Source organism: Bos taurus, chromosome 6 (assembly GCF_002263795.3).
Source record: "Bos taurus isolate L1 Dominette 01449 registration number 42190680 breed Hereford chromosome 6, ARS-UCD2.0, whole genome shotgun sequence".
In the NCBI taxonomy this organism is placed as follows: Eukaryota; Metazoa; Chordata; class Mammalia; order Artiodactyla; family Bovidae; genus Bos; species Bos taurus.
Genome location: NC_037333.1, coordinates 91,881,064 through 91,903,440, shown reverse-complemented (window position 1 = coordinate 91,903,440; position 22,377 = coordinate 91,881,064). Strand labels below are relative to the sequence as shown.

Here is a 22,377-nt window from a genome sequence, read left to right as displayed (position 1 = left end):
TGCTTGGAGTTTTTTTTATGAATAAGTGTTGAATTTTTATACATCATTGGATTTTATTAACATTTTGGCTAGGAGTCTTCCATCTAAGGTCATGGGTAAGATTGGTTTGTAATGCCTTTATTAGATTTTCATGATAAAGTTATGCTGGCTTTGTAAAATGAGTTGGGAATTATTCCTGCTTTTTTTCCCCCAGTGCTCTCCATTTGTTTAAATTGATACTATTTCTTTCTTAAATGTTGGATGGTTTCACTTCAAAGCCCCTGGGGCCTAGAGATTTATTTGTGGGTAAAACATTTACTAATTAATATCTTTGGTAAGTATGAGGCTAATCGGGTCTTCATTTAAATGTTGTCTCAGTTTTGGTGAATTGTGTTTTTTAAGGAATTCATTTCATCTAAAGTTTCAAATTATTTGTATAAAGTTATTCAGAGTATTCTCTCTTTAACATTCCCTTTTTTATTCCTTAGTTGGCATGTGGTTTTTCTTGATCACTCTTTTTAGAGGTCTGTCAGTCTTTCAGTTCTGTTGATTTTTCCCTATTGTACATTCTTTTTTTTTTTTTTTTAAGTTTTGCTCTTTTTCCATTATTTTTACTTTTTTTGTATAGTTTTCTGTTCTTTATCTTGAGATATAGATGCTTTATCTCAAGAGAAATGTTTTCTTTTTTAATTCATTTAGCGCTATAAAGCATCGCTGTCTACTCTTACTGAGTTTGTTGTTAGATTTCATATTAGGTTCTTAATTTGAGTTGTTACATGTCTCAGTTCTAAAATTTCCCTTTTGGATTTTTTATAGATTTCATTTCTTTAGTGAACATTTTCATCTTCTCATCTGTCTTCCTTCCTCTCTGTGTATCAAGTCCTTTTCTGATAATGCAAAGACCAAGATCTTTGTTGTCCCCCTTTTTTTTCTCCCTTGTTTTTGATTACTTGGTTCTTTGTCTTGTCATGCCTGGTTATTTTTGATTGGTTGCTGAACATCATGAGAAATTGTAGAGGCTCTAGATGTTTTTTTTTTTCTGCAGGAGGGTTCAATCTTCCCAGTGCTGGGCAAACTGAAGAAGAAGCTTGAATCCATTGAAGGACTGTGCTGATGGGAGGCTGGGTTGCTGTTGAGTATGGCTTCATCTATTTCTGGTTGTCCCCAACTTCTAGAGAGTAGCCAAGGATTCCAGCGGAGAGCTTGGAGTGTTTACTAGTGCCCTTATTCCTGGAAGGGTGCTACATTCTTCCCTGAGCTCATTCTTACTTTTCAGAGACTTTCTGCTTAGCCACTTAGAGTCTTGTCCTTCCCAACTTCAGAATTTCATTCAGAAGATTAATTAAGAGGAAAATCAGCTGAGTGTCACATTTAGATTTCTGACCCTCCCTCTTCCCGCTAGGTTCTTGGCTCTTCAAGTCACCAAATTTTGACTCTTGCCTTGTAAGACTCCCCAAAACTCTGTTGGTTTCTTTGCTCATACTTTACAGCTCTTGCCATACTCACAAGATGGGCAGATGCCTGAAAGGAGAAGCTATGCAGAGTGTTGACTCATCTCTAATTGTTGCCTCCTCTCTGGAATCTCGGCTCCTCAAGGCCTGGCTGTCCTAGCAGTTCTGATGCCTTTCTGTCAGTGTTAGTGGCTTTTTAGCTGTTCTCAACTAGAGTGTAGGTTTGCTGCTCCCTACTCAGTCATAGCCAAAAGCAGTAAGGTGATTTTTTTAAAAGGTATTGAACAGTCGTGACAGGAGATGATGTGGGAGCACAGGAAAGTACTTAGCCCAATTTGAGTAATCAGGAAAAGTGTCTGGTAGGAAGTGATGGTTGAAAAAGCTCTTAAAGGATAAATAAAAAAGCAAGTAAAAGAGCAAGAAGTGTGTTTCAACCAGAGGGAGCATTACAGGAGTAAGGAAGAAACCCTAGATAGAAGTACTGCTCTTGCGCATTTTAAGGCAGAAAGGGATGGAAGGTGAGTGAGGCTGGAGAGGTAGGTCAGAGAGGGATTTGCATGCCCTGCCTGGGGGATTATACTTCATCTTTTAGGTAATGGTGAACCTTTTAGAGTTTAAAGCTAGACAGAATTTGTGTTTTAATAATCAGAATAGCAGAAAGCTCTGTGTTTTACCATGTTGAATCAAACCATTATAAATTCTCTTTGGGATTAGTTGTTCAACAACTATACTGAATTCTCTTAACCCTATTTGAGCAATCCATATAAGAGAAAACAGATCTCTTGATTAGGAAATATGAGTGAGTCTTTGCAAACTGATCTTTTGTGGGAGTTTTTTGGTTTCTGTTAGTTTTGGCTAGTAATGATAATACTAGCCATGCAAGAATGCTTTCTTGGCTCCATTCTCAGATTTTTTAATACAAAGTATGTTAAAGTCCAAAGAGTGTCATGTTTTCTTTCATAATTATTTGCATTATAATTGGTTTGAAAGAACTATTTATAAGTAACATTTTGTAAATTTGTTTCTTCTGGCATCACAAACCACTGGGTATTTGTAGAGGAAGGAAAGGACAAAACTAACGTTTAACTGCTGTTTGCATTCTCTGTGTTTCACACAAGTTAAATCACTTAGTTGTAATATGTAAATCTCTATTTAGCTATGTTCTCGTGTGTTCTACCTCTCCTTACAGCACATTATGTCCTCCTCTTGTGAGACTTCTTACACGTGTTAAATAACACGATGTCAAACACGGATAGTAACATTATGTGACTATCTGTAAACATAATGTCAAACACAGATAGTCACATTATGTAATGTAATCTGTTATTTAGGGATTTTTCCCCCCTATATCTGACCTGAAGGTATTGAATTAATGCTGTTTTTGCTCCTTATTGCTCTTCTAGATCACTATTCTTTCACTTCCCTAAAAGCCTACCCACTTTCATCAGATTGTATCACCATCTGCCTCTCCTTGTATTAATTTATTTCATTTTCATTGAATTGTTCAGATGGCTTAATTAACATTGCTGTTTTTTTTTTGCATTTTTAAATAAAAGCTCCCCTTTGTAGAAATTTAATTTCTCTTGAATGTTTAATTATCTCCATCTAAAAGTTTTGTGGCTGCTTCAGTTGGTTCCCAGGGACCTGTGGGGCTCCTGGTCCAGCTCCTAAAAGTAACACCTCACGGCTCTGTGGAAAATGGAATATTTTAAAACCAGTACCGAGGGACTAGCTGTAGGGCTGTGTCTACTTCTCCCACCTCTAGAGAAGCCATAGATCCAGACAGTATTTTGCTGACTTTTTCAGACTCCTTCTGTGAGAGTGAGGATCCAACTGCTGGCTTTAATATCCTGGCTTTAATAACCTAACTCCAGGTTCCTCTGTCAAGTTGGAAAGTAGTCTCTTTAGGACGTTATTTTCCTGTTACCCGGTATACCCCAAGCATTTCAAGCCCACAACTTCAGTCCCATGAGCAGCTTTATGTTTCTTTTCGATTCATTGAATTGTATCACTAGTTGTTAGAGTATCCATTCTAGCGGTCTTTTCCATCCACCTTGATTTTTATTTGCAAATCTGAGGAGCTTAACACTAGGTTATTGTGTTGACATTAGTCCTGTTGACATTAGTTGACTCCAGGTTGACATCAGTCCTGTCCTTCAGAGTAAAGTTCACAGGTTTAAAATACTTAGTTCTTTTCCTTGCCTTGTGAGTGATCACCGCCTGCCCTCACTCTTAAGACACAAGGTAGTTGCTGTCTTCTCTTAGAGCCTTTTGTCCTGCACCCACACTGGGCCAGGCGCCCTTCCAGTGTCCCCCCTCACCCTGTGCATACCTCTGTTCTCACGTTACCGTGTTTTATTAATGATTTCTGATTGTTTGCCTCATCATGAGGCTTTGCTTTAAAGTTCAAACAGGGAGATTGTCATTCTTCATTGTATTCCCATGGCCTGTTGTATGATCCACACTTAATGTTCATTATTATGAACTGAGTTAAATGTCTTGAGTATCAGATGTTTTCAAATTATTGTTCATAGTCTTAACACCACTTTGGTGGTGAGATATTAATATAAAAGGTTGTAAACCATCTTTGTCTCATTTTCTTGTCAGTATTTCTTGTGTAGTATTCTAGAGTCAGTTTTTATATAACAAAAGGAATTGACCAGGAGGCAAATATATATGGCAGCTAACCATCATAAATGCCAGTGATAACTGAGTTTAGAGCTAAATATAAAAATTATGTATGTGTGATTAGTTGGTTTGGCCACAAAGAAATACTTTACTTTTGGGGTCAAAGCTGAAAATTGACAGAGGAGTTGGAATAAAGGAAACTGGCCAGTGCACTATCAGAGGTTACAAGGAGCACCTGGCACTGTCTTGCAACGCTAAAGAAAACCAAGAGGAAGGAGAGAAGGAATTCTAGCTGAAGTGCCTATTTGAGGAGATCCACTGTCAAGATGTACAGCCTTTCATACTTTAATAACTCTTAATGCATCTCTCTGTGATAGAGGAATTAATTTCATAAAGTTGACTCTGAGTGATCAGGAAAAAGGTTTAAGCTGTGGTCTCTGTGCTTTCTGAGGAATGAGATGAATAATATATTTTTAAAGAGATTTCCATCCAAAATGGTTATGATGGTGAATCCTGCAGTGCTTAGGTTAAACCTTTACTTGTCTGGAACCTTCACTTATTGAAAATGGTCTTTTCCACTAATCACGGAGCCATTTCTGTACTTTTGTGTGTTTACCTGACAGCAATACTTACCCACTCCAGTGTTTTTGCCTGGAGGATCCCAGGGACGGCGGAGCCTGGTGGCTGCCGTCTGTGGGGTCGCACAGAGTCGGACACGACGGACGCAGCTTAGCAGCAGCAGCAGTACTTATGTATATCTGTTCTATTTATTAGTAGTAAATTAAGTATTACTAGGTTTGTTTTGTTTTTATGGTTCCTATAAAACTGAAGAGTAAATAAATATTGCTTTAAAGTATGTACCTTTTGAAAATTAAGCCTGAATCCAAAACTTAAAAATAATATGTAGGAAGATTAAAATGATAATAGTGTTTGTATAGTAATCTCTAATGATAAATTCAGATTCATTTCCCCTTCAGTATCCTTTCATCTTTAAATGTATATTCATCTTTTGTCCCTGGTATTTTTCATTTATTCCTGTTGAGTTTAGTTTTGTTTTTAATGGACTATCAATCTGTTATCATGGCCCATTTAAGATAGTTTAATGTCTGTTTGCTGCCTTAGAAAGAAATTCTCTTATTCTTACTAAATTTTCTTATTCTCAGGAATTGAGAAAACTTAATTCCAAAATTACTATAGTTTGTAACAATGTTACCTAAACTTTAAAACCTTAATTTGATTATATAGATTTGTGGTGTGATGACATCGTGAAAATTTTATTTAATAAATAAGAGAATACTGGATATTGATTTCTATTAAATGCTGTAACTAGTACACTGCAGTTCAAAACAATCAATTCTTAGGTGATCAGCCTTCTTTATGGTCCTACTCTTATATTCATATATGACCATTGGAAAAACCTTAGCTTTGACTATATGGACCTTTGTTGGCAAAATAATGTCTCTGCTTTTGAAGATGCTATCTAAGTTAGTCATAGCTTTTCTTCCAAGGAGCAAGCGTCTTTTAATTTCATGGCTGCAGTCACCATCTGCAGTGATTTTGCAGCCCAAGAAAATAGTCTGTCATTGTTTTCATTGTTTCCCCATCTATTTGCCATGAAGTGATGAATCCGGGTACCATAATCTTAGTTTGTTGAATGTTGAGTTTTAAGCCAACTTTTTCACTCTCCTCTTTCACTTTCATCAAGAGGCTCTTCACTTCCTCTTTGCTTTCTGCCATTAGGGTGGTGTCTTCTGCATATCTGAGGTTATTGATATTTCTCCTGGCAGTTTGGATTCCAGCTTGTGCTTTATCCAGCCTGGCATTTCGCATGATGTACTCTGCATATAAGTTAAATAAACAGGGTGACGGTAGCCTTGACGTTCTCCTTTCCCAATTTGGAACCGTTGTTCCATATCCGGTTCTAAGTGCTGCTTCTTGACCTGCATACATGTTTCTCAGGAGGGGTATAAGGTGGTCTGGTATTCCTATCTCTTTAAGAATTTTCCACAGTTTGTTGTGATCCACACAGTCAAAGACTTTGGCATATTCAATGAAGCAAAAGTTAGGTATTCTGGAATTCTCTTGCTTTTTCTATGATCCAGTGGATGTTAGCAATTTGATCTCTGATTCCTCTGCCATTTTTAAATCCAGCTTGAACATCTGGAACTTCTCAGTTCACATACTGTTGAAGCCTGGCTTGGAGAATTTTGAGCATTACTTTGATAGCATGTGAAATGAGTGCAATTGTGCAGTAGTTTGAACATTCTTTGGCATTGCCTTTGGGATTGGAGTGAAAACTGACCTTTTCCAGTCCTGTGGCCACTGCTGAGTTTTCAAATTTGCTGGCATATCGAGTGCAGCACTTTCACAGCATCATCTTTTCAGATTTGAAATGGCTCAGCTGGAATTCCATCACCTCCACTAGCTTTGTTCATAGTGATGGTTCCTAAGGCCCACTTGACTTCACCTTCCAGGATGTCTGGCCCTAGGTCAGTGATCACACCATCATCATTATCTGGGTCGTGAAGATCTTTTTTGTACAGTTCTTCTGTGTATTCTTGCCACCTCTTCTTAATATCTTCTGCTTCTGTTAGGTCCATACCATTTCTGTCCTTTATTTTGCTCATCTCTATAGACTTGTGTACTCTGGACATTACATATAAACATGATCATATAATACATGGTCTGTTGTGACTGTCTTCTTTCACTTAACATATTGTTTTCAAGGGTCTTCCATGTTATGGCATGACTGTACTTCATTCTGTTTTTTAAAAAAATATATTTATTTATTTAATTTGACTGCTCCAGGTCTTAGTTGTAGCATGTGAGATCTTAGTTGCAGCATGTGGGATCTAGTTCCCTAACCAGGAATTGAACTTGGGCTCTTGCACTGGGAGCTCAACGTTTTAGCCACTGGACTACCAGGAAAATCCCAGCACTTCATTCTTTTTTGTTGATGAATAAATTTCATAGTATGGATATATCACACTTTATTTATATCCATTTATCAGTTGATGGGCATTTGGGTTGTTTCTGCCTCTTAACTATTATGAATAGTTACTGTTGTAAACGTTAGTGTACAAATACTTGTGAACATTAGTGTACAAATACTTGTTTGAATACTTGTTTTAAAATCTTTTTTGTATATGCCTAGGAGTGGAATTCCTGGGTCATATGATAATTCTGTGTTTAAACTTCTGAGGAGCTGCTAGATTGTTTTCTGAAGTAACCGTACCATCTTTCATTCTTAGTAGGTGAATGAATGAGGATTCTAATTTCTCCGTATCCTTGCCAGAATTTGTTGTTACTAATTTTTTTTATTGTAGTCATTTTTGTGGGTGAGAGGAGATACTGCCTTTTGATTTTGATTTGCATTTCCCTGATATGTAATAATGTTGAGCATCTTTTCAAGTGCTCATTGGCGACTTGTGTATTTTCTTTGGAGAAATATCTATTTAGACCCTTTGCTCATTTTAAAATTTGGGTTCTGTCTCTGTTAAACTCTCAGGAGTCTTTGCATATTCTAGATATAAGTACCTAATTAGATATATGATTTACAAACATTTTCTTCATTTTGTGAGGAACCATTTCACTCTTCCCATCGTTTACATGTTGTTTGCTTTTGAAAAGCTGAAGATAAAATAAAGATATTTGCTTTGTTATGACTCTGATAGTAACTAAGTCAACTTTGTACTCCATAGCCAAGTTACACGAGTTTTATATTTTCTATAGTTATACTGGAATGACTTAAATGATAGATTGAGAAAAGAAGTACTTGGGACATTTTTAATTCTCTGATTTCACATTAAAAAAGAGCAATGCTTCATTTACTTTAAAAACTGTGTGAATGACTCAGTTATTTATTTACCAAAGTAGCAGAAGGGTATATATTTGTAAAGTAATTTAAAGTGAGCTGTATCACCCGAAAGTTGATACCCTTTTTTAGCTGATTGAGATATTGATTACTGTGTTATATCAGCATAGGGTTCTTAACTGGGGCCAGTTGTGCTCACCAGGCGACATTTGGAAATGTCTGGAGATATGTAGGTTGTTCTGCTGGAGAAGTATCTAGCATCTACGTAGCTTCGCTGGTGGCTCAGAATCCACCTGCAATGCAGGAGACCTGGGTTGGGAAGATCCCCTGGAGGAGGGCATGGCAACCCACTCCGGTATTCTTGCTTGGAGAATCCCATGGACAGAGGAGCCTGGCTGGCTACAGTCCACGGGGTCACAAAAAGTCAGACATGACTGAGCGACTAAGCACAGCACAGCAACTAATACATAAGGTTTTATCTTCCTTTATCTCAAGTTTGTTAGATTTTGAATAAACTTAGAAACATTTTCTAACATGTAAACACATATTCCATAGCATTTGCTAACCTTTTATAAGTGAGAATTGCAAATATATCTTGATGATAACTTGAAACTTATTCTCTTTTATTTTTTAATTGTTCCCTTATAGAATGTTTCTCCATCGCAGAGAGATGAAGTGATTCAGTGGCTGGCCAAACTCAAGTACCAATTCAACCTTTACCCAGAAACATTTGCTCTGGCTAGCAGTCTTTTGGACAGGTTCTTAGCTACTGTAAAGGTAAATATTCTAGAATATACTTACATACAACTTCTGTTTTAATGGTTTATATGCCGCACCAGGGGCAATTAGTAGAATATTCTACAAGGTGGAAAGGAATGGAAAACCTTCTTAAAGATAAGATATATATCTGTAAGAAGACATGATGTCTTCTATTATTGCTTTAAGTCTTCAGAAATGTTTCCGATTATATTCTGTAAGTATTCATAGCTTATATTTAACCAATGAAATTTATGTCTTTCTTTTATAGCATTAGTAGAAAGTTTAGTCATCTTTTTAACACGTTGAATACTAGTTGTGAATAGTGAATCAGACTAGAAAAGTACAATAAGCCTATTGCATATTTTTCTGTCACTACTTATTTATTGAATCTCTTTTTTGTAGTTTTCTGAACAGCATATAAGTACTTTCTAGCAGCATACATTTGGAGTATAACAAGATGAAAACTGAACTGTTTTACATAACTTTGGTGTTTTTTTGTTCAGTGGCAGTATTACAAATAAGTTTTATGTTATCCCTATTGGTATATCATTGGTTATATGATGTGAAATCAGTCATGGAGGCCCTTAGCAGATCTAAAGCAGAAAGTCAACATTTATTCAATAGCAAGACATGAAACAAAAAAGCAATTCAGTTATCGTTTGTATCCCTAGGAATATATATATGTTGCAGGAACTATGAGTTCAGTGCTGAGGGTACTGTATTTTTTGTTATTTGGTATAACAAATAGAAGCCAAAGAATTATGGAATGGAAGAATTTGGATGGCCACTCAGTTACCTTTTTATGTTTCAGACTTCTACTTTTGAGAGACTTAAATTATGATGATCCTAATTGCCTGAAGTCTGGGTTAACTGGGATGCCAACAGTTATTTCAGCATCAAGTCCTCCTCCCCTCTCCCTGTTCCCCTGCTGTAGCTAAGCTCCCTTTCACAGAGAAAGATACCATGGGGCCTGATGTTACTAGCATCAGATGCTTACTTAGAGATGGCTAATCTATATTGAAACAATTAATTTAAAATGTATTCATAGTTTAAAGGTGCTTAAAGCAGACCATAAAAGGATTGCAACAAGAATGGAGCCTCAAGTCTAGCTGTGCAGAAAAAGGTGCTATGAACTTTAAAAGTACAGACCTTGAACCTTATCCCAGACCTACTAAATCTGAATCTCTAGTAGGTGAAATCTGAACATTTTTATTTAAATAAAGAAACTACATAGATGATTCTGATGTACATCCAGGATTGAAAATTACTGTCTGTTTAAACAAAAAAAACCCCACATATTTGCTGTTGGGGTTCTTTACAGTACTAAGTTTACTCTTGGTGCCCTTGTTTTGGGGATTTCATTGCCTACCCAGAGTTGCTAACTGTTGGACTGTCTGTAATGAACTCTGATTTCCTCAAGGATATGGAGTTGATACGTTGTTACACAGGGAGAAATAAGAGAACCTGAAAAACTGTCAGAGCCACAAGATCTGACTTCACTTTCTGGATCACTTGTGGTATCTCTGTTAACCTCTGAGACTGTTTTCTCATCTGTAAAGCAAGATATAATATTTATGGCAATGTTTTCTAAACATAATATTCTGATTAATATTAATGATTACTTTAAAATATTGATAGAATTGAACTGGCTTTTATTTCTCATATGGGCTTCCTTGGTGGTTCAAATGGTGAAGAATCTGCTTGCAATGCAGGAGACCTGGGTTCGATCCCAGGTCGGGAAGATGCCATAGAGAAGGGAATGGCAACCCACTCCAGTATTCTTCCCTGGAGAATTCCATGGACAGAGGATCCTGGTGGACTACAGTCCATGGGGTGCAAAGAGTCAGACATGACTGAGCAACCAACCCTTTATTTCTTATACAGGAAGAGGGATGGAAGATTCCTAGACTGTATGCTACTTCCATTGAGGCATTGGTTATTGACTGGCCTATTTATTAAATAATTAATCAAGGCTAAACTATCATGATTATTCATTTGGCCACAGCATATAGCTGTGGGATCTTAGTAACCCAACCAGGGATTGAACCCAGGACACGGCAGTGAAGGCACCAAATCCTAATCACCGGACCTCTAGGGAAATCCCTGTCCTGATTATTTAAAACTGAATTGGCAAACTCTTACTCTACCAGTTGGGTAGAAAGTTATTATAGATACGGAAAACAGGCAAACTCGAGCCCTCCTAAGGGTGTCAAATCTAAGAAAGATTTTCCCCACCGTGATTGATTCTGTATATATTTAGGAGCCTTTCATTCTTATCATGGATTTGAATATATAATTTTTTGGGTGAACGTTTAATTAGAAAATTTGCTAGCATGTCACTTTGTAAAGTATGCAATATAATAGCCTTCATTTTATATTCCTTTCTTAATTCCCCTAACATCTTGTATGTTAATCTTAACTGATATGACAGATAAAATAAAACCAGCTTTAAAAATACACAAATATATTTTTAATTGGGGGAATTTTATAAGTAAAAAAATGTCTTCTAAAATCAAGCTCACCTCTGATGGATAGAAATTAGCTTTGGCTAACTAGCATTGGTTGAACTTGGAAGAGAATGATCTTAGTATTTCCGTAGAGTGTGTAATATGGCTGGGGTTATAAGTTATCTCTGATCCTAGAAAGCAGTGAATGAAAGCCAGATTAATTTGAATTCCACAGGGTTGTGTGCATACTTGCCTCGTCTGCATATCTAGTTTCCAAAAATAAACTCTTTTTAACTTTTTGACAAATCACTGAAGTTGTTTTTTCTCTCTTCCTTGTTTTAGGCCCACCCAAAATACCTGAGTTGTATTGCAATCAGCTGTTTTTTCCTGGCTGCCAAGACGGTTGAGGAAGACGAGGTAACTTTTCAAGATTAGTCATGTCTCTTTGTTGAAAGTTTTATCCGTTTATTAGCTTGTTTTCTGTTTACCAAAACAAAAACTGAAAAAACGAGTTAATTTTTTTCTGTCCTGCCCTCCCTGCCTCCTCCCCTTTTGCTTTGTCTAGAGAATCCCAGTACTGAAGGTGTTGGCAAGAGACAGTTTCTGTGGCTGTTCTTCTTCTGAAATTCTGCGGATGGAGAGAATTATTCTGGATAAGTTGAATTGGGATCTTCACACAGCCACACCATTGGATTTTCTTCACATTGTAAATTCACCTGAAGTCTTTCAATTTCCTACTTGAGTATATAGTCCTGTTTTAGTAACTTGAAAAGTAGATTGCCCACTCTTTTGGCGGGGACGGGGAGCTGCACTGAGTCTTTGTTGTTGCTTCAGCTTTTCTCTAGTTTTGGGGAGCAGGGGCTGTAGAGCGTGTGGGCTCAGTAGTTGTGGCTCCTGGACTCTAGAGCACAGGCTCAGTAGTTCTGCTGCACGGGCTTAGTTGCTTTTACAGCATGTGGGATCTTCCCAGAGATCAAACCCATGTCTCCTGTATTGGCAGGCAGATACTTTACCCCTGAGTCACCAGCGAAGTCCTTTTTTTTGTTGTTCTGATTTTTAGGAAAAGGAAAATTACTGCAGTTAGCCAAGGAAAAAGTAGAAATTAAGATATATGTCAAATCACTGAAGCTAAAATTGCAAACTTAGAAATTGAGTAATACCTGAGATTACATGAACTTCTGTACATAGCTTATCTAGACATTTAAGTAACTAGAATGATGTTCTTGTGATTTAATTTTAATTTTTTTTTTTTTTAGTTCCATGCCATTGCAGTGTCAACTAGGCCTCAGTTACTTTTTAGTTTGCCCAGTCTGAGCCCATCTCAACATTTGGCATTCCTTACCAAGCAATTACTTCACTGTATGGCCTGCAGCCAACTTCTGCAGTTCAAAGGATCCATGCTTGCCCTGGCGATGGTTAGTCTGGAAATGGAGAAACTCATTCCTGATTGGCTTCCTCTTACAATTGAACTGCTTCAGAAAGCACAGGTAGGTGTCAGTCTAATTAAATGGCATTCATTTGTCTCTTACTGGGAAAATAGGGTTAGCAGATAGTTATAAAAGTAAGATATTTTTAACCTTGTAATGGCAGCTTATTTTTAAGGGCAGACGAAGTATTATTACACACTTTAAATGTATAGGTTAGACGTCTTTTTTTCTCTTTTAAAGCCTAGACAGTATTTTCTCGATTCTTTTCATCCCTCCTCTAGCTGGTGGTGGTTGTTTAGTCACTAAGTCATGTCCAACTTCTTTGCAACCCCATGGATTGCAGCACTAGGCTTTCCTGTCCTTCACTATCTCCTGGAGTTTGCTCAGAATTCATGTCCACTGAGTCGGTGATGCTGTCTAACCATCTAACCTTCTAGGTTGCTGAAAATCTTAATCTTAAAAGATAACTAAGATTCTTGCTAATATAGTCTCCATTGATTTTGTATGAAGAACCTTACTACCTATTAGGCTTCATTACAGTACTTCTGTAGTTAACTTATTTTTTTTAAAAGATAAGGCAAAAACATAAACCGCAAGAAGTTGCTTTTTAGACAAGCAGATAATTTATTGTTGGCTAGAGAAGGAAGTACTTGGCAAATAGAAAGTATATTCCTGAAGTTCCAGGACTTTCTGAAGTAGTTGCCTAAGGTTGGTGAGTAGCTTTATCTGCAAATTGATATAAAATGTTTGAGGTTGGTTAAATTTTTATCAACTATCTATATAAAAACTAAAAATTTAGTGGAGAAAATTCTCATTCAAATGAAAATTTGAAATTCAAATGAAAAGTTAATAATGGTTACTCTGTTAGCAACTATTTGGAGAGGATCCTTACTGGTTCTGTTCATGGCATTAAATGGAACCTACGAGTTTAGATCTGCTGCAAACCATACCCCTTAGCCAAATGAGTCCCTAATAAGACTTTTGAGCCTACTTTTCCTTTTATATGTCCCTGTTTATTCTCATTTGGCAATAGTTATTCTGATTTGTTTTATTAAATTTTATTTAGAGAAGAGACTGCTAAATTCTGAGCATAAAAACATTATGTAATATAAAAACCAACTTCAGCAAACAGCTGCAATCTTTGAGTTGATAAAACTTATTAAAGAATTCTATAAAATAAAAATGAGAATAATACTTGAATTTGGTATTTTGTAAGACAGTAACAGTTGATAGATACAAGCTGTAAAAGCTAACAGACCAAAAAAAAGTTAGCAGACATATAAAATATACTTTAGGGCAGCCTCTCGGCTCTGAGAATTGCATGCTTTAGTTTGTGAGCAGAGAAGAGCTATCTTTTCATAAAAAGAATGATGATAATAGAGCAATATATCAACTAGAGCTCTATTCCTCTTAGCTGTGTTTTATTCTGCTTTAGCATAGCCCAGCTTGTTCTCCTTCCCTGGGACCCATGATATTAGTGTAATACAGGCTGTTTCTCCATACACAAGGAGATACCTTCTTTTACTTGCATTTGTTACATTGAAATAATTGAGAAATGTTTTTTTCTATTGAAATAATGCTATAATGAAAATAAACCCTGGGAGATAGTTGCTAGTTAGTGAGAATTTTTAGAAAGTAACATCAAAAACTACCACTTAAGGGAATAGTGTGACACAGAGCACTTACTTTGCCTACCTTGAGTGTTGGAAAAGGAAATTGAATGTTAATCATTTACATTAGACTCTGGAAGTGGGGGAAGGGACATTAAGAGAACCTCCTACATTTTTCATCTTTATTGGAATGAAGGACATAGCTCTAAATGCCTCCATGACTTTGTTTCTGTGCCTGTTTCCAAGTTAGTGCAGAGAAAATTTGCTATGTGAAGAGTTACTAGCACTGAGAAAGGACAAGCTTTGAACCGTAAATAAGAATATTGTAAATAACATGTATATTCTGTAGCTTTGATGGCTTGTTCTTTGCTGAAGAACATTAGAGAATATGCTTATTCTCTATTGTAAGTCTTCTGGTGCTAAAAGAAAGTGTTCACCAAAACTGTTCTCCCCAGGTATTATTATAAGCTTGGAATTTGAAGGAACCTTCTTAAAAATCAGATTATTCAAACTCTTTATTTTATAGCTGCAGCGCAGAGAACTTGGGATTTTCTCAGAGACACACAAAACTTGGTAGTAAAGAAAACTAGAAAAACCCCAGTGCTTTATCTATACCATAAAAATCTTGAAGATTGTAGTCCAGTGGTTTTCAGTGTTTTCTTTAGAAATAGAACTCTTCCTCACCCGCCTCCCCCCAAATCTTGTACACGCACAATTCCCAAATCCTAAATAGTAAAGTATTACTTTGTAATATGTGTTTGGGGCAGAAGCCTATCAGATGCAGTCCTATTCAACATGGCCTCTTCTCTTTCATAAGCTGTTTGGACATAGTTTGAAAACCACTGTTCCATTGTCTTATATATGTATATAGTTATGTTACATTTATTGAGAAATCTATGGTCAAGGTATTGGGGATACAGTGATTCCAAAAAAAGTCTCTGCTCCATGTAGTAGTCAAGTTATAATGAGGAAGACAGTTAAAAACACACATAAGATCACAAAACTTCAGAGAGTTTGAGACTTGGTCTTAGCAATTCTCTGAAATCCTAGTGGCCCAAATCTGTGCTTAGTCGCTCAGTTGTCTCCAACTCTTTGCAACCACATGGACTGTAGCCCGCCAGGCTCCTCTGTCCATGGGATTCTCCAGGCAAGACTACTGGAGTGGGTAGCCATTGCCTTCCCCAGGCCCAAATATGAGTGGCTCCTTATTCTTTAAGACAGTTATTTTTGCTAAGTTCATCTCTGTTCACATAGGAACACTAAGTCTAGTATCTTTGTAATTAGACCTGTGACAAAGCCATAGTAATATCAGATACTCCTCCTGGATTTCTAGTTGTTGTATAGGAAGTTCTTGCATCAGATTGCTAAGATGGTACCGACATTACTTCTGACATGTTTCCCAGTGTCGTGGTTTGAGAGGACTGCTATTGGTCCATCACAGGCGTCCATGCTGTGAGGGGCCCCATTGTCAGCAGCTCTGCCTGTGTTCCCTCTGGACTTCAGACAAAGTACAGGGAGTGTTTCTTGGTTTGAAAGGCAAGCCTTCTCTTGTCTTTTCTAGTCTCCTCACCCACTCTACTGCCACATCACCACCCCTCTTACCTCTTATGCTACCTTTTGGTCATCATTTTGAGCTGGCCAACCCTCTTTCTTCTTACTCCTCTCATTGTTCTGTTTCTGTGGCTGTACTCATGTTCTCCTCTGATTGATGCCATCTGCCTTGATAATCTCAGGATGTTAAATCGCCCCAGATGAGCTTGGTGGTCTTCCTGTCCCTAAAGCGATAAAGCATCTGCCTGCAATGCAGGAGACCCGGGTTTGATCCCTGGGTTGGGAAGATCCCCTGGAGAAGGAAATGGCAACCCAATCCAGTATTCTTGCCTGGAGAATCCCATGGACAGAGGAGCCAGGCGGGCTACAGTCCACAGGGTCGCAGAGTCAGACACGACTGAGCAACTTCACTTAACTTTAACTTCCTGTCCCTAACCAAGGTCCCTAGTCAAAGTATAAGTTTACCTCTGTGGTGTAGTGTTAAGAGTATGGAGTTCAAGAAGCAGGCCCTCCCCACCAGGTCTTCTAGTCCTTCCTGAAGGTGCCTCGAGTCTGACTCCTTATGGCACTAGTGTTTTCAGGGCTTTGGGTCCATCTGAATCAGTTACATAATGCTATTCCGATCCCCCTTTCCCATCAGTAACCTGTTCGGCTGTCTGCTCTGTAAATGTTCAAGGCTATTTGCCTTACCTCCTTGGTAAGCTGAATTACAGTTCTGTTTGTTTTTCTAGCAAGGGATACTTGAAAATAGTTACCCTTGAGGGAGATGGTCGTCCTAAAAAATAACAATAAATGTTCTCTTGACACTCTGCAACTAGAACATGTTCATTTTAAATCATTCTATGAGTTTCATTAGAGAACTTGTCTGGTGTCTAAAGTTGCAGTAATTCCAGTATATATGCTTATTTTGTTTCTTCCACTGTATCTTAGCAAGGGCCATATTTTATTTTCTTAGAACAAACTCAGGTTGCAATAGAAGGAATTTATGTTGATGAATTACTTTGGACAGAGGATTTAATTTGGGTAGACCATCATTAGATGGTCTGTGTGTGCTTGCATGCTCCGTTGTGTTCAACGCTTTCTGACCCCTGGATATAGCCTGCCAGGCTCCTCTGTCCATGGAACTTTCATGGCAGTACTGAAGCTGGTTGCCGTTTCCTACTCCAAGGGATCTTCCGGACCCAGGGATCACACCCGCCTCTTGTGTTTCCTGCATTGGCAGGCAGATTCTTTACCACTGCACCACCTTGCGAAGCTTCATTAGGTGGTAGCAGTTTGTAAAACCTTCAGTGTCTTTCTAGCCCTGTTTTCTGCCAGTCCTCACATTTACTTACTACTTCCACAGAGAAAGTTTTTAGTGACACAGTCTTCTTTTTACTTGAAAAACATGTTTTTCTTCAGGCTTCTTCTGTGATACTATGCCCAGTGACTAAGGCATTAGAATATTTGTGATATTTTTACTTTTCTCGGCCATTAGTGTCATTCATTTGTTGAAGAACAACATAATAAACTGGGTACTTACTTTTTAGACATAATTTTTTTTACACTGTAGTCTTCTTTCCATGTCCCAATTCCTTTTTCTCTGTTACCTGTCTTTTGGAGGCTATTTGAAGAAGTGGGGTCCTGGCCTGGAGTACCAGGTGCCTTAAAGAACTCTGAAGCCCCATCCCTCTCCTGTGTGCTTTGTTCCACTGTCTTTGTTTTTTAATTTGGCTGCACTAGGTCTTATTTGCAGCATGTGGGATATACTTCCTTCACCAGGGGTCAAACCCAGGCCTCCTGCACAGTCTTTTTAGCCATTGGACCACCAGGGAAGTCCCATTCCACTGTTTTTAGCATGGCTTAGCTTGTTTCACATCCCTGGGACATGATAAGCCTTAGCCTACAGTTATAATCTTGAAAGTTATCATATAACTTTTTTTGTTTTAAGAGAAAATAAATAATACTAGTTAATAATATCTTGCCTGTTAGGGTGTTAGCTAGAGCCTTTCAAACTAGGGGAAAAAAATTGGTGAACAAAATACATATGAAAAATGGTCATTTTCATATGTAGTTTCTGGTAATTTCAGACACTGTTACATTTGTACATGATGACTAACACTAGCCTCTCATCTTTGTATACTTTCCTGGGTAATAGGTAATGAGTTTATTTTAATGCATTTTATGATTATTTAAAAAATTTTTGGCCACACCACCCTGTAGCATGTGGGACCTTAGTTCCCCAACCAGGGACTGAACTGTCACCCCCTGCATTGGAAGGTGGAGTTTTAACACTAGACTGCAGGGGAAGTTCCAGCAAGGAGTATATTTAGAGATAAAAAGTTTTGTCACCAAATATGTTCTTGCAGAGCATGTTATTTTCCTTTATTTTCTCTGTGGTGTTGCAAAGTCATACTGTGTGCTACAGGGTTTTTTAGGTATGAATAAGAATTGGTTGAGAAATGTCCAAAGATACCTATAGAATACATCAGCCTGAAAGTGATCGCTGGTAGTTAGTCAAGATAGACTTCCTGGAGGTGGTGGCAGTTAGCCAGACCTGGAAGGAATACATAATACAGTTTCAAAAGGGTAAAGTAAGAAAGGGCAAAATTTGTGCAGAGTAGAGAGCATGTTTGTTTGAAAGGAATACAGAGCATAAATTGGGATATGTTAGGAGGAAATACAGAGAAGGCAATGGCAACCTACTCCAGTACTCTTTTGCCTGGAAAATCCCATGGACAGAGGAGCCTGGTAGGCTGCAGTCCATGGGGTCGCAAAGAGTGGGACACAACTGAGTGACTTCACTTTTACTTTTCACTTTCATGCACTGGAGAAGGAAATGGCAACCCACTCCAGTGTTCTTGGCTGGAGAATCCCAGGGACGGCGGAGCCTGGTGGGCTGTTGTCTATGGGGTCACACAGAGTTGGACACGACTGAAGCGACTTAGCAGCAGCAGCAAGAGGAAATAAGACTGGAAAGGCTTCCCAGGTGGCACAGTGGTAAAGAATATGCCTGCCAATGCAGGAGACTCAGGTTCGATCCCTGAGTCAGGAAGATACCCTGGAAAAGAAAATGGCAACCCACTCCAGTATTCTTGCCTGAAAAGTTCTGTGGACAGAGGCCTGGGGGCTATAGCCCATGGAGTTGCAAAGAGTTGGACATGACTGAGCACACAGCTTACACAAGACAGGAAAAGAAGGTTGGGTCAGATTGTGGAGAGCCTTCTTAATTCCGAACTAAAGAAGTAGATTATTTCTGGTAGGCACTTGGGGTGCTGAGGAATTAAATAGAGGAATTAATTTAAATTTGTGTTGTATAGGAATTTTGACTAAGGCTATAATTGTAGGGAAAGTAAGGCAGAAAGAGACTAATTAATTTAATTAGACTCTATCACAAGATTTTGAAGGCCTTCCATGTAGTCATTGGTGCTAGAAACTTAAATAAAAATCAATATGATACAATGGCTACCTCTTGGGATCTTATAGTCTGTAGTAGAAAAGCGTAAATGGTTAAATAGATTATTCTAACACAGTGTGGTAAGTATGATAACAGCTTGATACAAAAACGGATGATCCTGGGATTTGGGGTTTGGGAGGGATAAGGGAAGTCAGGGGTGGCTTCAAAAAGGACTGATACCTGAATTATTCTGAAGGATAAGAAGGAGTTGAATTATCCTGAAGGATAAGGAGTTAGTGAAACTTCCTCATTAAACAAAAATCTTAGCAAAAATGTTTTTTGCTAGTGCTGTCAAGCCTGCTATTTGCTACAGAAATACAACTTGTGAAAGGTTTTCATTTACTCTGTTTAAAAAAAAAAGTTGTTCAAAAATTCTTAGACAGCCTTCCCCATCCCTTATTTAAATTTTTTCTTGCCTCTGGCTGCTTCTCTAAATTCTTAATGGATTTTGTTTATCTATACATTGAATGTTAGTCACTTAATTGTGACTGACTCTTTGCAACCCCATGAACTGTAGCCTACCAGGCTCCTCTGTCCATGGGATTCTCCAGGCAAGAATACTGGAGTGGGTTGCCATTTCCTTCTCCAGGGGATCTTGAACCTGGGTCTTCTGCATTCCAGACAGATTGTTTGCTGTTAGAGCCGAAAGCATGTGTATGTATGTGTGTGTGTCTGTGTATATAGATACACACATATATAATATGTATCTTTATAATATATATATATATAAGGGAGTATATATATTAATATCTAATCATCTGTATTTTGGTCTTCACTAAAGACGTTGGAGGAGGCAAAGAGGGTGAGGTGAAAGGCCTTCTGGACAGGGGAGATAGCCTGAACAAAAAGCAGATGTTAGATATATATCAGTGAAAAAAGAATAATTTCTACTTTCATGAAGATGTCCAGCATATAATTGCAAATAGAGAATTCAAGTTCCAAAGTGGTTTATATTATAAATACAGATCTGGACACACATTCTAAAAATGATGGGTTAGGCTGGAGGAATTAGATGAGTTGGAGGTAAAAGATGTGAGGAGAGAAGCCTTGGGGGACGGGGCATGAGGAGAAAAAGTGGCTAGCAGAAAGGACAGAGCCACCTCCACTGATTATTTTTCTTTCTCGCCTGGCTCAGATGGATAGCTCCCAGCTGATCCACTGTCGGGAGCTTGTGGCACATCACCTTTCTACTCTGCAGTCTTCCCTGCCTCTAAATTCCGTTTATGTCTACCGTCCCCTCAAGCACACCCTGGTGACCTGTGACAGAGGAGTGTTCAGATTACACCCCTCCTCTGTCCCAGGCCCAGACTTCTCCAAGGACAACAGCAAACCAGAAGTGCCAGTCAGAGGTCCAGCAGCCTTCTGCCACCATCTCCCAGCTGCCAATGGGTGCAAGTATGCCTCTGCCAAACGCAAAGTGGAGGAAATGGAAGTGGACGACTTCTACGATGGGATCAAACGGCTCTATAACGAAGATAACGCTTCCGAAAGTGTGGGTTCTGTGTGTGGCACTGATTTATCACGGCAAGAGGGACAGGCTTCTCCTTGTCCACCTCTGCAGCCTGTTTCTGTCATGTAGCTGCAAGAGTTACCTTCAAGTGCAAACTAAGGTAGACGACTCGGGATGGGAGCATGGAAAACCAGGATAGGCTACGTAAGGTATATATCTTTTCAGGCTGATTTGAAATGAGCCAGAGGAAAAAACCCAGTTGATTTGTATGACTAATTATAATTCAACAATATTTAAGCACTTAAAGACCAAAAAAAAAAAGTCTAAAGATCAAAAAAAATTTTAGTAAAAAATTCCTTTGTAGTATTTGTCAGTTCTACCCTTTTCTCTGCTAAAATGTAACGTGTAGATTGCCTTGTGTCAGAAACTCAGTGTTTTTTTTTAAATTCCAAAATTCCTAGCTAGCAAACCTTGTCCCAGAATCCTGATTTAATTTTCTTCTTGCTTTTGCTTGCTTCTTTGAATACTAAATGAATTTTATGCATGTTGATCTATGGCCTGTTGATGAGGAAACCCTCAAAGTTTATTTTTAGCAATCTAGTGAACAAATTATTTCAGTGTGACAGCCATGTTTAATCCATGATTCAAATACAAATTAATCTGGAAAAGGTACTTCAAAACTGCCCCATACGAATCAGGTGGTAAAAAGGACCCCTGTTACCATTGTTGATTTTTGTCTCCTTTCAATTTTTAGAGTTTGAAAATAAAATTATTTTCAGTTTTTGTTTATCTTAAATTGAAGCTTAAAAGTGGCACGTGATTAAGACACTCTTGGGTTTGTTGAAAGGATTTTTGACATTTGTATAAAAATTTGTGATAAAGACTATATCGAGGTGCTCACTAAAGAAACGTAACAGCTAAAGTTAGGTTTTTTAAACTGCTCAGTTCACTCATTTATAATCAGCAGGAGAGACTCTCTAGATGTTGGGGCAGCTCTGTGATTGGGATCTGTAACATGTATTAACTGAATTCAGTACCCTAGTTTTATGTTAAGCCATTAGGATTTTTCTTGATCAGTTAACCCCCTGCCTCCCCAGCCTACTTGTATTTCTTGATCAGTTAATCCCCCTGCCTCCCCAACCTACCTGTATTTCTCTTAATGACTTCTGGATTCTGAGCTCCCTGTGCAGTCTGAAGAAGGTATTGCAGTCAGAACCATGTACTGATGATAAAAGCCACTGGTAGCAATAAATGTTGTCCTTAACCTTTTTATCTTTTTTTTCTGCTTGTGAAGAGGTACAAATTCTTGATTGGTTAAGCACTGCTATTTCAACTATAAAAGATGATAAAAATACTAATATGCTTGCGGAAAATAAAACATAAAGGGGGGAATTAAATGTGACTGAGTTTAGGGTTTGACATTATTTTTCCTTCCTTATATTTTCTAACTGGTGGACTGTGACCTTCCAAACAATAAATTCTTAGCTTAAGGAACTGTGAGGGCAGGCATTTCCCTTGTCTTGATAACCTGTCATTTTTAACCCACTGATTTTGCTCTGGTTTAGCAGACCACAAGTATTCTCCAGTCTGCATTTGACTTTTAAATTCTTGTGGTAGGGTTGGCTACCTGCTACAGTCCAATCAAGGGGGAAATGTCTCCTGACATCGAAGTACAAGGGAGTGAATAGGACAAGGTTCAGCTTCTGACATATCAAATATAAAGCTTTCCAATATCATGAAGTTTTGTTGAACATGTAACTGTAACTTCTAAAGACTCAAATTATTGAAATTAGTCTATAAGCTCTTAACAGGAGAATGTCTCGTA

General features: G+C 38.1%; 1 protein-coding gene across 2 annotated transcripts in view; it reads left to right on the top strand.

Annotated features, from left to right (window-relative positions):
* The window catches only part of CCNI (cyclin I), a 38,914-nt gene extending 16,960 nt beyond the window's left edge, over positions 1-21,954 (top strand). Inside the window, 5 exon segments of one of the 2 annotated variants that reach the window (NM_001083373.1) lie at positions 8,521-8,649; positions 11,421-11,495; positions 11,644-11,784; positions 12,335-12,565; positions 20,238-21,954. In NM_001083373.1, the coding sequence (NP_001076842.1) occupies positions 8,521-8,649; positions 11,421-11,495; positions 11,644-11,784; positions 12,335-12,565; positions 20,238-20,681 (1,020 nt within the window). In that variant the 3' untranslated portion in view covers positions 20,682-21,954. 2 annotated transcript variants of the gene reach the window in all.
* The last annotated feature ends 423 nt before the right edge of the window (positions 21,955-22,377 follow it).